The 15,770-nt window shown below is 42.6% G+C and overlaps 1 protein-coding gene across 1 annotated transcript; it reads right to left on the minus strand.

The window, feature by feature from the left end:
• Positions 1–2,429: 2,429 nt before the first annotated feature.
• LOC105942820 (uncharacterized) lies at positions 2,430–4,225 on the minus strand. Its single transcript, XM_055131648.1, has 2 exons — positions 3,063–4,225; positions 2,430–2,950 (listed from the first exon to the last, which is right to left on the minus strand). The coding sequence occupies exon 1, from the start codon at positions 3,965–3,967 to the stop codon at positions 3,617–3,619; it is 351 nt and encodes a 116-aa protein (XP_054987623.1). The 5' UTR covers positions 3,968–4,225; the 3' UTR covers positions 2,430–2,950; positions 3,063–3,616.
• Positions 4,226–15,770: the final 11,545 nt, after the last annotated feature.

Genomic DNA, 15,770 nt, shown 5'->3' on the forward strand with positions numbered 1-15,770 from the left:
AATAAAAATGAATAAAATGATTTAAAAATAAAAAGGCAAAAGATAGTTACACTAAAAAAATGAACTCATTTTTATTTGAAAAAAACTTAATTGAAAAGGTTTGGTTTTTGGGTTTGGCAAAAACAGTAACAAGTCTCACAATGGAGACATTACTGGTGCCCTCTCGAGCAAATCGATGAGTAATGGGTTGACAGTGACAGTGGTTTTTGGGTTTTGGTGTTTGCTTGTTTTTTCTTTTTTCGGCCACACCCAGTGTGCTCAGTGCCTGGCAGGGTTCTGGACCATATGTGATGATGGGGATCCAACCTGGATTGGCTCTGGTCATCTGCATGTAAAGCAAGTGCTAATACCTGCTGTATTGTATTATCTCAGCCCAAGACTTAGCATTTTGATAAGGGAATTTCATTGGAAGCACAGTAATTGAACAATTGAGAGCTCAGCAAAGGCAGCAGTAATCTTGAAATTACAGTGGGATGGGGATGTGATGGATGATAAAATGATGTGGAGTTTATTATAAAGGAATATTGGCTACGTCTGACACATGAGGATACAAAAGGGTCACCTGGTATAACTGGTGGAGGGTCTGAGGAGCTAGTTTAATGGGCTGAGCACATGCTGGGAGTATAGAATAAGGAGTAGCCCCAACTGGGGTTGCCCTACCCCCCAAATTCAAAATATAGAGGAAAATACTAATAGAGACTGGTTATATGTAAATAAAGCATTAATTTTAGGGACTTGGGTGAGCTTAATATTGAAGACAGCAATGATGGGGTGGATGCTTACGAATTCTGGAGCACATTGACAAGACTAGTAGCTTGGTTGGGAGCAATGCAATCCTGAAATAATGGGGCTAAGCAATTAGAACCACTGTTCAAAATATTGAGGTAATTTGGGCCTAATGATATAGTCGTGGAACTCAAAATGGAGGGTAAATTTGGTAGCACAGTAAGGATCATGATATGAATGTAAAAATATCAAATATTCGGGAACAGGGAGCTTTAGTTGTGGGAGAGAGGGTTTCTATCAGGATTCTCTGAATGAAGAAGTGTGTGTGTAGTGGGGGTGGAAGGGGTGGGGTTATATCCTGAGCACTAAATGAAAGATTGTATAATGATATGTTTGTACAGTATATGTGATTGTATATTGTGTGATTGGTAATCTGAGACCAAATATTTAGGAAAAAATGGACCATATTTTAATAGTCATGTTAAAAGAAGACCCAATATCCAGGACTAAATGCTGGAAAAATATGTGCTTTGAATATTTTGTGGAGAATAGTGCTATGGAAAAATGAGGTGAATTATTGCAGCAAACTTGCTATAAAATATGAACTGTGGATGTCAGTTGTAGTACTGAGTGTAGAGATTAAAATTTTTCTTTTTAGGGGCCGGAGCGATAGCACAGCGGGTAGGGCGTCTGCCTTGCACGCGGCCGACCCGGGTTCGATCCCCGGCATCCCATATGGTCCCCCAAGCACTGCCAGGAGTAATTCCTGAGTGCAAAGCCAGGAGTAACCCCTGAGCATCGCTGGGTGTGACCCAAAAAGCAAAAAAAAAAAAAAAAACAAAAAAAATTTTTCTTTTTAAATTGAATCACTAAATTGCAAAGTTACAAAGATATTTGTGATTGAATTTTAGGCATACAGTGTTCCAATACCAATCACTTTACCAGTTTCCACTACTCTCCACCAACGTCCCCAGTTTCCCTCCAGCCCCTCAGCCTGCCTCTTTGACAAGCACGTATGTCCTTCTCCCATTGCCCTAGTGTTTCCTTCCCTAATTTATTACCCCCCCCCCCCCCGCACCCTTCTCCTGCCCCAGTGGCAAGCTTCCTACGGAAGACCTGTTTTACTGTTCTTCGTTCTTCATTTCCATTGCCTATGTTATTGCCCTGCAAAATTTCTTTTTATCCCATATATGAGAGATCCTTCCGAGGGTTCCTATCTCACTGATAGGCAAGATTTTAAGGAATATAGTGAAAATAGCATTGCAGGAACTTAAAAAGGGGAAGTGACAAGGCCCTAATACTAGAAATCATAGCTTATGGAAAGCTGGGTAAATCGGGAGTAAATTCTAGACCATAAAAAGATTGTTCTGGGACAGCAGGATCTTGGAGGAAGTAGGGACTAAATATTGAGGAACTAAATATTGATAAAGCCACAATGGGGTACTAGCAGACCTGTTAGGTGGTAGAACTGGGCATTGGCATATTGCCTGGACCTGCATGGGAGAACAATACAACTGAGAGGCTTCTAAGTGTTACTTAAATAAAGGAGGGAGATGATATATGTTGGAACTGGCTAACTGGATAATGGGGATCTTAGTCTGGGAGAGAGAAGGGATATTGTGAAGATTATGAGGTGAAACCTGGGACAGATTAGGACATTTGAGGGACCCTTTGGATAGCTGAAAATTAATGTAGAACGAATATAGAGACTGAAAAAGATGGTTTATTATATCAGAAGTACCACAATTACATTTCCAAGTATATGCAGTATTAGAGCACTACATTTTTACATTTAACATTCACGAGTAAACAGATGACTGGTGGGTGAATAGCCTGATAAGTTGTTTCTAGTATTAGGTCTTTTGGGTCAGAGATCATAAACCATAGGGGTCGGGTAGTTTTCCAACACGAGATATCATCAAGAACAAATTCCCCCAGTCGTCTTTGGTCCCTTAGGCTCCTAAGGGTTTGGGTCAGGATCAAACTCCATTGCAATCGTCAGAGAACCCTCCCGCCTCAGTCCCAGCCCGAGTCCTTGCTGGCGCATCATGCGCGTGCGCACATTCGCGTCCCTGCGCTGGCCGCGCAGCGATGTGATCCTGCGTCACGGGAAGCCTGCAGCCGCAGGTCCCGCGCTGTCCGGCACAAGTCAGAGATGGGGCCTTCGGGCAGGGTAGGCCCACCGTCTTTAGGGGTCCTTTTGGTTAGGCAGCGGTGACAAAGCCTGCGGCAGCAAATAAAAACACAATCCAAATCAATTAGAACACTCCCCCCACTTCGTCGCCTCCCCCCCAGGCCCCAAGGCGACTCGTGAGCTACCCCAGGTCACCCTTTACCTTATTCTGCGCTCTGCTGGCATCAGCTGCAAGCCCTGGATAGCCAGCTCCCGCGTTCTGAATTCTGTCTGCGCCAGCTCAGGGGCACAGCTGGCTCCTCCTGGTGGCCATGCAGCGTCACTAGACAGGGCGCGATTTTGGCAAGACCGCGGCCCTGGATCTTACTCATTCCTTTAAGAAGAGAAGGCGGGACCGCTCTAGCGGTCCGAACACAAAATGATGGGCGTACCCTACCACTCAAAGTGGAAGGATCCCGAGACAGCATCCTAATTGTAGATGCGCCTTAACAGCACTCGGAGATTCAATATGTTGGGAACTAACTGCTCCCGTCTCTAAACTTTGTACGCTAGACTCTTATTTATTTACCCGTCGCTTTCGGCTATCCTACTGATACTTAGACAAAGGTATTACGATACAGAGTGGAAATAGGCATCAAAAGCTAAACGAAGGGGGTAGATCGCGTCACCAAAACATCAAATGCTGAGACCCTTCTTTTCCCTCCCACCCTCCCTCCTCCCACCTTGGCTCTGCACCCAGCCTCCTGCCCTGGCTATTCAGGCAAGCTGCAAATGGATATAGGTGAAGATGCAGGAGGTGATGGAGAAGGCGATCGCTGCGTAGATAAAGATGGAAAGGTGCGGGAAATGGTCGAGATAGCAGCCCTCATCCAGTGGAGGCGCCTCTTCCTTGGGCTGGGGGCGCGCAACAGCTTTCAGGGACTGCCCAGAGCGGGCCGCCAGTGCCCTCCCAGCGCGCCGACCACCCTTCTTGCTGCCCCACTTGGGATTGCGGGCAGGGGGCTCCTCCGGAGGGGCCTTGTCGAACAGGCCGTCAGACTCAGGGTCGGGGCTTCGGCGAATGTGCTCAGGGTCCCAGGGTTTGCGCTGAAAGAAGCCATCAGCCATCGCTAAAAAATGCAGTTCGTCTGTCGGCTAGGTCTGTAGAGGTAGCGTTCGGGCAGCTCCTGTCGCAGTGGGCGGCGGCAGGGGCTGCGGCTGTATATCTACCACCCGAGAGGGGGCGGCGAGGGGCGGAGCCAGCGGGGCCTGGGGCCTCTGCAGGGTCCGCAGGGCCTCTCAGCAAAGGCTTTGCTTCCCCTGGCTCCTCCTTCGGCCCCCAGCCTGTTGTTGAAGTGGGCTGGTCGGGTTGGAGCTTCAGTGCCCGGGCCTCGGAAGTCTCCACACAACCTGGTTTGTTTCCATGGCAACTGGATGCTGGGCACAAGTGGGAGTGGGCGAGAACTGCTAGCTGGGGCCCAGGGGCGCGAAAAAGGGGCCTGGCACTAGAAACAGGAAAATGCTGGATCCCAGCTGCGCAGAGCTTCCAGGATTTTTGTTCTTCTTGGAAAAGAATATTCTGGAAGTCTTTTAAAAAAATTAACATTCACTACTTAAAAAAAAAACCCACAACCACTAATACATAATCTTTGTGGAAAACCTAAAGTTCTATACAAAAACAGTAACAAAGCCTTCCACAAGAGCCAGTGATAAAACAATGTGTCCACTAATTTTCTGCCACTTGTCCTTTTCTTCTCTCCTGCATCTACATCTGCATCTGCATATCCTGGGTTTACTCATTTCCTTCATGTGAAAATAGAATTCTAGCCGTTGGGGCCTCCAAAATATGATTAAGAACTGTCACACTGTCACTGTCATCCGGTTGCTCATCGATTTGTTCGAGCGGGCGCCAGTAACGTCTCTCATTGAGAGACTTATTGTTACTGTTTTTGGCGTATCCAATACACACGGGTAGCTTGCCAGGCTCTGCCACTTGGGCTTGATACTCTCGGTAGCTTGCCGGGCTCTCCCTGAGGGGTGGAAGAATCGAACTCGGGTCGGCCGCGTGAAAGGCGAATGCCCTACCCGCTGCGCTATTGCTCTAGCCCATGATTAAGAACAAGCTTAAAAAATCTTTCTGGGGCCAGAGAGGTAGGGCACTTGCCCTGCATGAGGTTGACTCTGGTTCAATTCCTGGCATCACATATTGTCCCCTAACCCCCTAAACACGGTTAGGGGTTAGGGGCTCTGTCCTTGAGCACAGAGCCAAGAGTAAATCCAGAGCACTACCCAGTGTGACAACAAAAATATATCTTTGCTTGATCTGAGCACATTTCTTCTTCCATTTACTTGGGCCCCACTTAAGGTATCTACCAGCCATTCTCTGGTTTCCACTGGTATCAGTGGAATATGTGTTTTGATGTGGTATCAAAACACATCACCAAGCACTATACTCACCTTGTAGCTCTCTGTGGTACCTAAGTTTTTAAGGCTGGATGATGTTTCCTTGTACAATGTGAGGAAAACAGACTCTGAACTCACTTGGATCATAGGGATACACTGGTAGACCCTGACAGTTGCAGTACACCCAACTTTCTTTAGTAAACTCACTCTCTCCTCTATCTGAACGACATTGGGAGAACCAGGACCAGCATGTTGGAATAGTTATTGGGTACTGTCTTTTTCTCATCAACAGTGTTGTCGGGGGTCTCTTGTAGAATTAAAATCCAGAACTTACCCCTCTTTTAGTGGTAAATACAGAGATAATATTCACTGGATGAATGGTTGTTATTGTTGGCAATAGCCAACTCACATTCTTCAGCTAAAATTTTCCAGATGTGAAAACTATGGAACCATCAAATACTTTGGTTGGGAACATCAAATTCCACATCTACTTTGGAAAGCAGACTGACAGTTTCACAAAATGCTAAAAATGTACTTACCATATTATCCATGAGTTCTGTTCTCAGACTTCTACCTGAGAAGAGTGAAAATAAAGACTTGCACATGAGTAGTCATAGCAGCATTACTGCTAATAGCCCAGAAGTGGAAACAATCCAAATTTTTATCAAATGGTGACTAGAAAAACAAACTGTGGTTTATCTATGCAACTGAATATTCAGCAATAAAATGAGTGACTGAGACTACAATATGAACTTCAAAAATATTCCGGTGAAAATAAGCCAAGTGGACAAGACCACAGAGCATATGATTCCATTTATATGAAAAGTTAAAAAAGACCAATTTATTTATATAAAGACAAACAGAAGGATCAGAGAGATAGCTTACAGTTTGATCACATGTTTTACATTGGGGAGGTCCTGGTCTTCCAAGCGCCATTGGGAATAGCCCCTTGAGTAATTCCTAAACACAGAGCTGGAAATAGCCTTTCATCCCTACCACACCCCCACCACAGTGGCAATAAATGTAACTCCAAAATCCAAAAACTGAAAAACAAAACAAATAGCTGACACAGATATGTTGTTGCCTAGGAATGGAATATAAGAGGCAATTAGCAGACATCTATAAGACAGCTTTTTTGTTTGCTTTGGGGTAAACAAATAAAATTTTAAAAATAATTTTTAAATTTATTTTCAAAAGTGTTTAGTCAAATTAAATGTTTTTATTTAAAATTTTATTATGGTGGTGAGTCAGTTTACCAATAGTATTCATGCTTTTGCGATACAGTTATTGTACCACCGTAAGCACCACCACATCTGCTGAAGTGCCCCGAGTCCTCCAGTGCTATCCCCAAGACCTTTCTAGGCTACTACCACCTTTGTTGTGGTGCCCTTCCAACCTTCTTAGTTTTATTTTATTTTGATACTGTTTTTTATTATCTCTATTCATATACTGAGATTAAGTACCAAGGAACACAGCTTTTGCTCTCTCCACACCCAACTATTTTAACCTCTGGTTGACTCTTTCAAAATCCTGGCCTCTTCTCCCATCCAATCAGGGCAGAAAACAAATGGGAGTTTTTTTTTTTTTTTTTTTTTTTTTGCTTTTTGGGTCACACCCAGCGATGCTCAGGGGTTACTCCTGGCTTTGCACTCAGGAATCACTCCTGGCAGTGCTCGGGGGACCATATGGGATGCCGGGGATCGAACCTGGGTTGGCCGCGTGCAAGGCAAACGCCCTACCCGCCGTGCTATCGCTCCGGCCCCAAATGGGAGTTTTGAATCTTAATGATCTGTCTCTTCAGCTTACCCCATAGGACCAGATTGAAGTTCTACATCACAACTTGGGCCTGTCCCAAGGTGGGAAGAGATTAAAGCTTGGTACTACCATGGCATTTTTGAGAATCCTGCCCTGTACCATCTGAGTGATGGTCAGTACCTGACCTGTCTCAGGTACTTCTTGGTTTGAAGAAATAAAATTGGCCTTTTTGCAAGTCCAGATTCAGCTGTGCAATTCTTCTTTGCATTATAGAGCAAGAAACCACTAGCTGGGGAAATTTACCCACTAACAAATTCAGTTCTTTGTCCAAGGGTTTGTTTTCATTGGATAATGTCCATACCCTTGCTTTGTGTGTTTAAAATAAATTTAAAAAATATCAGGACCCACACTTGGCCATGCTCAGGAACTACTCCCAGCTCTGTGCTGGAGGGTTCCTCCTGGCAATACTCAGAGGGATCCTTAAGTGCTGGGATCAATATAATATTTTTTCAGCCTTTCATTTTGAGCCTGTGTTTTCTGAAAGTTCAAGTTTGTCTCTTGAAAGCTGCAAAAGGTTGGATTTTGGTTTCTACTTAGGCACTCTGTGCTTTTTGACCAGAGAGTTCAATCCCTTTGACATTAGAGAAATTATTGTCATAAAGGAGAATATTACCATTTTATATGAAGATTTTATGTGTTTGTACTTTGTTTCTTTGACTTTTCCTTATTTTCTCCATTTTAACTTTGATATGGGCCCTCGGAATAGTGCTCATATTCCTATAACTTTCTTCCGTGCATATATATATATATATATATATATATATATATGTGTGTGTGTGTGTGTGTGTGTGTGTATTTTTGAGGTGTTCATGTAGTTTACATTTGAAATTTCCCCTTTTAGGTTTAAAACAGATAAACCTTGAGTTCATTCTGGAATACCCTTTTTTAGTCTTCTTTTGCCCACTGTAAGTTATTATGTGTCTTACTACTTTTGAGTTGGGGTTCCTTGCATTTTAGGGAAGACCATTTAATATTTCTTGCAGAAGTGGTTTAGAGCATCATTATTTAATCTTTCTACAACTGAGGACCAGGGAATGTATAATAAATATTTTCACAGACTGACTAACAGCTAAGGCAGAAACATCAACCAATGTACATAATATTTTATTTAATACTATGTCATTAAATTACAATTTTTAGTTAGAAAAACATCTGCTGATGATTAGAGGTTAGAAAATTTGATATATGACAGTAATATTTCTGAGAGACAAAGTGGGGCAAAACATCCATTTGAGTTCTCTTTGTAGTTTTTATAACTGACATGACTGAAATGTCTTTTTCACACAAATTGGAAGTCAAAGAAATGACAAAAAATTGTATAGTTTTTTTTTGTTTTTTGGCCACAGCTGGTGGTGCTCAAGCTTACTTCTGGCTCTGTATACAAGGATCACTCCTAGTAGGCCTGGGTGCCAGAGGATTGAACCTGGATGGGATGCATGCAAGGCAGCACTCTATCTATTGTACTATTGAAGATAATCAGCAAAAACATTAAATTTCTTTGAACTAGTGGTTCATTCAAGTAAATCAAGGCAACAAAGAAGTTCTTCTCTTAAGTCTTCATCTTTACTTCATGGAACAAAGTATAATAGAATGGTTTCATCAATTGATCCATGGAGTTAAATGGTGAGGCACATGTGAAGGGCACAATGAAAAGGGGATTGCTCGAGTTTTGGGGGAAGATTCAAGAATGTTTTGACGGTCATGTACCTGTCTGAGTAGCAAAGCCTTCAGGGTGCCATTAGATAGTGCACTATCCATTTGGGAACAAAATGCAGATAGGAAATAGGCTGGGGTATTTTGGGAGCATTCTCTGTTCTCTGCTTCTGATTTGTTGTTTAAGTGGAAAAATACTATCCCCCATATGTCCCAAAGTATAGAGAGAGAGTATGTGAGAAATTGTTTGCCAGGGAGGCATGGGGAGGGTGGGAAAGGGGGGTTATATTGGGGAGATTGGTGGTGGGGAATGTGCACCAGTGGAGGGATGGGTGTTTGAACATTGTATGATTGTAACTCAAACATGAAAGCTTGTAGCTATCTCACGGTGATTCAATAAACTAATTTTTTAAATCGGTTTACTTTTATTTTTACTTCATAGTACTTCTCCTGAGCTGATACTCAGGCTCTTATAAATTTGCAATGGAGGAATGCCGTATATTGCAGAAAGTGATTGAAGAAAACAGAAAGTGCTAGGTTGCAAATCCAAGGAATCTTAAATTTTGCGAGGCCTGAAACAAATAAAGTTATTCCAATAGTGGAACCTAATTGTAATATAAATGACAGGATCTGCAAGTCCCTAAAATTATAGAGGATATGGATCAATGGTAAAATAATTGCATTTATGAGGGAGGCCCTGGGTTCAATCCCTGGCATACTCCCCAACAAATAAATTGTAGAGTATGCATATAACTGGGCTTCCAGAAGAAAAGCAGAAAAGCAAAGAAATTCAAACAAATTAACCACTTGAGATATTTTTGGCCGTCCCCTATGATTTTAAAAGTTTAAGACAGCAGGGCGGCAAAGAGATAATACACTAGGTAAGATTCTTGCCTTGCACGGGGTTGACTTAGGTTTGATCCCTGGCACCACATATGGTTCTCTGAGCACCTCCAGGAGTCACTACTGAGAACAGAGCCAGAAATAGACCCTGAATACCAATAAGTATAGCATCCTTCCCTCCCTCAAAAGAAAGAGAGAGAGCACTGTCACTCTTCCAGCCTGCATATGGTGATCCAAGGGTCCCCTGTGCATTTGGGCCAACTACCGTCCCCCACAACTAGCCTATGCCGATGGATGAAGGAACAGGGGCCACCAGGCTGTTTGGTAATCAGTGGACCAGTGGACATTTATTCAAGTCTTACAAAGTTTCTCACAAAGAAATCATGAAGGGTTGGGTAGCAATTAAACATAGGTGTGGTAGACCATTATAAACAAATAACAGATGTAAAGCCTTTCCTTCCGGGGAATTTCTTCTAAAATTACTCAAGGTCAAAATTTCATCTAATTGCTCAGCATGCTAGATTCCTGCTAGGAGATCTGCTGAAGGGCAGAATTCCATCTAGGGATATATTGCTTTCTTCTTTCCTTCGCCAGTATGCATTTCAACAATCATCTTAAATTTACTTCTTAATATTCCTAGTCATTTGTATGGACACAGTAGGAGATATATTAAGCTTAAAGAGAGGCTCTTCCTGGGGACATCTAACTATATATTCCAGACTACAGTTCTTAGCCTAGGTTAGTCTTTCCTAAGACCATCAGGGTCCTTATTCAGTTACTTCTTTTTTGGGTAATGACTGAGTTTGTTCCATGACAATTTGTGCCATAAATTATACTTTTTACGGCGCTTAGTCTATTCCTTTTTGATGCCAGGGTAGCGTACAGCTTGCCTTGGGTCCATCCTTGTTTCTTGCCAGGACCCCCCTTTTGGGGTGTTAGGAACTAAGGACAACTGAGACTTAAGTAAATACCTGGAGTAAATATTATTTGGAGTCAATTAACTCCCACTTTACAAAAGCATAACACTATCTTTCTATGTCTATACAAAAAGAACATTGCTCTAAAATAAACTATGCAAATGACATAAAGAAAAGAGAAAAGCTATGTATCATTTACATATACTATATCCAGAGCTCTCAGAAAAATTTGATTTTACAAGTTATAGTTTTGATTTGGGCATGAGAGTGATTAACAGATGAAGGAAGAAGAGCACAAAGAAGAGGTAAAAGATACACAGGGGATTGGGTGTGCCTGAAGAAATAAGGTGAATGGATGGAATCAGGAGCACTGTGGTGGGACCTAAGTTCCCTGCAGGGGAAGAAAGGACAAACCAATGTTATTTCTTAAAATACTTAGAACTATAATCTAACAGAGCCATATTATGCAAATGACAATATTGGTAGGGAGAGCCTCCTATAAAGACTGAGGAATCTTATTAGTCTTATTTTGGCCAAATTCCCCTAGAACCTCTGCATACAATTATGACAATGGGGAAAAAATGAATTGACTTTTCTTATTGACAAAGGAGTGGCCTGTTCTGTAGTCATTATCTACAGACAGAACTGTAAGAATCATATGGTTGTAGCTGAGGTATCATAAGTTCTGACCATTCCCTTCCTATAGTCTGTGGACTATCAACCTGAAATCAGGAATTTAAAACATGGGGGGAAATGCCCTGGAGCAATATCACAGTCCCAACATCCTATATGGTCCCCTGAGCACCGCCAGGAGTAATTCCTGAATGAAGAGTGGTCGACCCAGTTCGATTCCCAGCATCCCATATGGTCACCCAAGAACCTCCAGGAGTAATTCCTGATAGCATGAGCCAGGAGTAACCCCTGTGTATTGCCGGGTGTGACCCTCCCCCCCACAAAAAAGGAGGAAAAGCAAACAAAAATGTAATTAAAAAAATAAAAATAAAAACCGCTACAATCAAGTGAGCATCAGACATTGTAACAAGGACAACAGTGGGTCAGGAATGGGGATAGGTCATTGGGATGGGTCAGAAAGGGGAAAAAATAAAGTGGTATTGGGCTGGAGAGATAGCACAGTGGGTAGGGTGTTTGCCTCGCATGCAGCCGACCCGGGTTTGAGTGCCAGCATCCTATATGGTCCCCTGAGCACCATCAGGAGTAATTCCTGAATGCAAGAGCCAGGAGTAATCCCTGAGCATTGCTGGGTGTGACCCAAAAAGCAAAAAAAAAAAAAAAAAAAAAAAGCGATTTTTTTTTTTAAACATAGAAAGTGTAAATGATTTTCTCACCAAGGTGAATGGAGATGGTTGTTCTTTCTGAACATGCAGTCTCCTATTTCTACGCCAGTTTAATCTGGCAACACTCACAGTGGTACAAGAAGACATCTTAAAGGAAGATGGGACGCCAAATTCTCTTAGATGGCTTCTCATGTTCAGGTGCTCCTAAAGAAGGATTTTTTTGACTTATAGCTCTCATCATCATCATCATCATCATCATCATCATCATCGTAATCCTGTTGATCGTCGACTTTCTCGAGCAGTCTCAATAACATCTCTATTTGTTCTAGCCCTGAGATTTTAGAAGCCTCTCTTTACTCGTGCTTCCAAGGATGCTGCTTTGGAGGCTCTTTCAAGGTCAGGGGAATGAGACCAGCATTGCTACTGGTTTTGACATATGAATACACCATGGGGAGTTTTCGAGGCTCTCCCATGTGGGCAGAAGACTCTCGGTAGCTTGCCAGGTTCTCCTAGAGGGAGAAGTAGGCTATAAAATGTCGCTTCTGGGATCTTGGTTTTAAGTCTCTGGATGTTGGCCATTGGTGGGATTACATGGCGCCAGGGGCAGTCCCTGGGTGTGACTGCCTAGGTACTGGAAAAAGGGAAATCTGGGTGGAAGAGGCCCAGTCCCGATCCGAGAAGGCTTGGAGGTCTCAGCCCCGGGTCCCATACACCTGGGTTCCTCTGCTGGTTCCTTCATGCGTGAGGCTCATCCGAACGTGTGGAGAGGGGCCTTGAGCATGGCTGTGGCTAGGCCCTGGAGGTCTTCGGCCACAGGAGCTCTTCTCGGGGCGGGGGGTAGAGGGGAAGCTGGAGCCCACCCCCTCCGAGGGGCACCGGAGAAGACAGCCAGGCTTGAGGGCAAGAGACTCTCTGCGTCGCTCTCTTCTGGGAGCTTGGTTTTAAGTCTCTGGACGTTGGCCATTGGTGGGATTACACAGCGCCAGGGCAGTCCCTGGGTGTGACCGCCTAGCTACTGGAAAATGGGAAATCTGGGCGGAAGAGGCCTTGTAGTCCTAAGTACTTGCAATTACTTGTAGCCCTAAGTAATTACTTAGCTAATTACTTGTAGCCCTAAGTAATATCATTTACAGAGAAAGTAAAAAAGGGCATACTGCCTGTTTTAACAGTCTCTTTGGAGTAATATATCATAAAGCTATGCCTTTCCTTTTTATAGCCATTCTCCAAGTACAGAGCCAAACTCTTAAGAATATTGCTTCATGCATGATTCCAAAGCTGCCGTATATTGGAGGATGTTCACCAAATATAGTATAGTTGTTCCTAACACCTACCCTTTCCTGATAATGTAATAGTATATGCCTGCTGACTCATTTCTGGATTTACTGGTTTGTTTTTTGGAGTCACACCTGGTAATGCTCAGGGGTCTCTCTTGGCTCTGTACTCAAGAACCACTACTAGCAGAGCTCGGGGAATCATGTGATATGCTGGGGATTGAACCCAGGTTGATTGCATGCAAGGCAAGTGCCTTAACCATGGTACTATCACATTTACCCTCATTTCTGGACTTAAAGGATGCCTTTTGCATCTTCCTATAAAAATAACCTTATAACTTTGATAAACAATAGTTTTTCTGTATTCCTTTACAGGTTTTAGAACTTCCCCTAATATTTTTAGAAAAGCTGTGTTCAGAGACGAAGTGGACCTTTAGCTAGTGGAAGGAACATTTTAATAGTATGTGAATGACATCTCATTTGTCAGTGACAGAAAGGATACATCATTGAAAATACCATATGAACTCAAATTTCTTGACTGAGGGGAGATATAAAATATTTAAAAAGAAAGTCCAAATTTGCCAAGAGACTTAAATATTTGGGATTTCAATTATCTAAGGAATGTGAAATGCAGATAACTTTTCTACAGAAAAGAGGCATTTCCTGAGTAACAACTCTCACTACTTACTGCCAGCTGCAAGGCTTTCTGGAAATGATTCAATTTAATTGTTAGATAACTTTGTTAAACTTCTCTTTAGAGCCTTGAGAGGAGACCAAGAATCTCTACCAAAGACTAAAGACTGCCAATAATCTCCAACCAGATATAGCATTCACTGCTCCAACCATAGGCCTCCGATATCTAAGAAAAATCTCTAAGGGCTGGAGGAATAGCACAGCGGATAGGGCGTTTGCCTTGCATGCTGCTGACCCAGGTTCGAATTCCAACATCCCATATGGTCCCCTGAGTACTGCCAGGGATGATTCCTGAGGGCAAAGCCAGGAGTAAACCCTGTGCATCACCAGGTGTGACCCAAAAAGCAAAAAAAAAAAAAAAAAAAAGAAAGAAAGAAAGAAAAATCTCTTGATCTCTTTGTACAAGAGACTTTTGGCTCTTGCTGACCCACATTTCTCAAAGCAATTGAGTCTAATTGCCAAGGGATAGTCCCCTGCCTCCAGGCAGCTACTGTTAACTGTGATATGCTTTAAGCTGCTGAAAAATTCACTTTAGGATAGTGTACCACCATAAACACTTCCCTCAATATCTTCTATTTATTAAGAAAAAAGGGAAAGTAAAGTCCTACTTCAGCTCATTTATGAAAAAACAATAACAACAACACTACTATAAAAATAAAGGCTGTCTCTATGCTGCATCCTGCTGCCTTGCTCCCCACTGAATTTGGTGTACTGCCTATAGTCATCTAGAAAAAATTAAACAGTTGCTTTCAGCCTATCAAATATGACTGATTAACTGCTGGAAGAACCCAGTTTGGGACAAGTTTGGGACAGTCCACCCATAGCAGAAGCTTTATGGATCAGGGACCAATTACTCCTGGCGGTGCTCAGGGGACCAAATGGGATGCTGGGATTCGAACCCGGATCAGCCACGTGCAAGGCAAATGCCCTATCCACTGTGCTATCACTCCAGCCTCATATACTACATAATATTTTAAATGATTGAAAGACTGGGCATTTGAGGCTTTCTCTTAGGACCACTCTGGTTAGAAATGTAATGAAAGGACATAATCTTGTACCAGAAACTAAGAAGATCTTAAGATAGATCCACCAAAGCACTCACTATTGGAGGGGTGTCATATTCCAATGGGTTCAGAAGTATCCATGAGCTCCAATTTATATAAATTAATCCATATATTTGTCCAGCAGTGCTCATTATGTCCAAAGACCAAGTCCCCAAATCAGAACAAACCAATACTGAGGGCAGACCCTTTTGAGTACTGACAATTTTATTTTATCTGATGCTGTTAATGCCTAGAAATGTTAAATACACATTGGTCTCTGTGGATACTTTCACTGGCTGGATTGAGGCCTGTCTCACTTGAATTTAGAAAATTTTGGAAGTAACTAAGTTTTTATTAAAAGAATTACAAATTGAAGAAATAGCACAATGGACTGGACTGTATACTTTGCATGCCAGAGGTTCAGGATTGATCCTTGGGACCACATGATACTCTGCATATAGAGTCAGTAGTAGCCCTTAACAAAACATGACAAAATTAAAAGAAATCATTCTAGGATATGAACTGTCTATATCTATACAGTGCAATAATGGAGCTGTCCTTATGACTAAGGTAATTTAGGATTTTAAGAATCACCATAAAATTGCATGTATCATGTAAACCTATGACCACAGGGTGTGGATGGGGGAACAGAAAATTAAAAAACATTTAAAAAATAAATGAACACAGACTTAACTCAATAAAGAGCCTGACTTGCAAGCATGAAGCTACAAGTCTGTTTCCTGGCTGTCCACGTATGCTGAGTATGTTTCTGGCAGATCTATTATGTGATTTCTGGCCACCCAGAAATTGTTCTGGCTGAACCAAGGCAGGGGTGTGTGAGCATCACAAAGGGTGTAAGCCCCTGGCAAACACAACTTAAGTGATTTCTAAGCATGATGTCCAAGAGTGAAACTCCCTGGTAAATATGTGTGTGTGTACAACAACAGAAATGCAATCCCCCCTGAGTACCACAACCAAATGTGTGTGTATCCCTTCAT

Source organism: Sorex araneus, chromosome 3, assembly GCF_027595985.1.
Source record: "Sorex araneus isolate mSorAra2 chromosome 3, mSorAra2.pri, whole genome shotgun sequence".
NCBI lineage: Eukaryota > Metazoa > Chordata > Mammalia > Eulipotyphla > Soricidae > Sorex > Sorex araneus.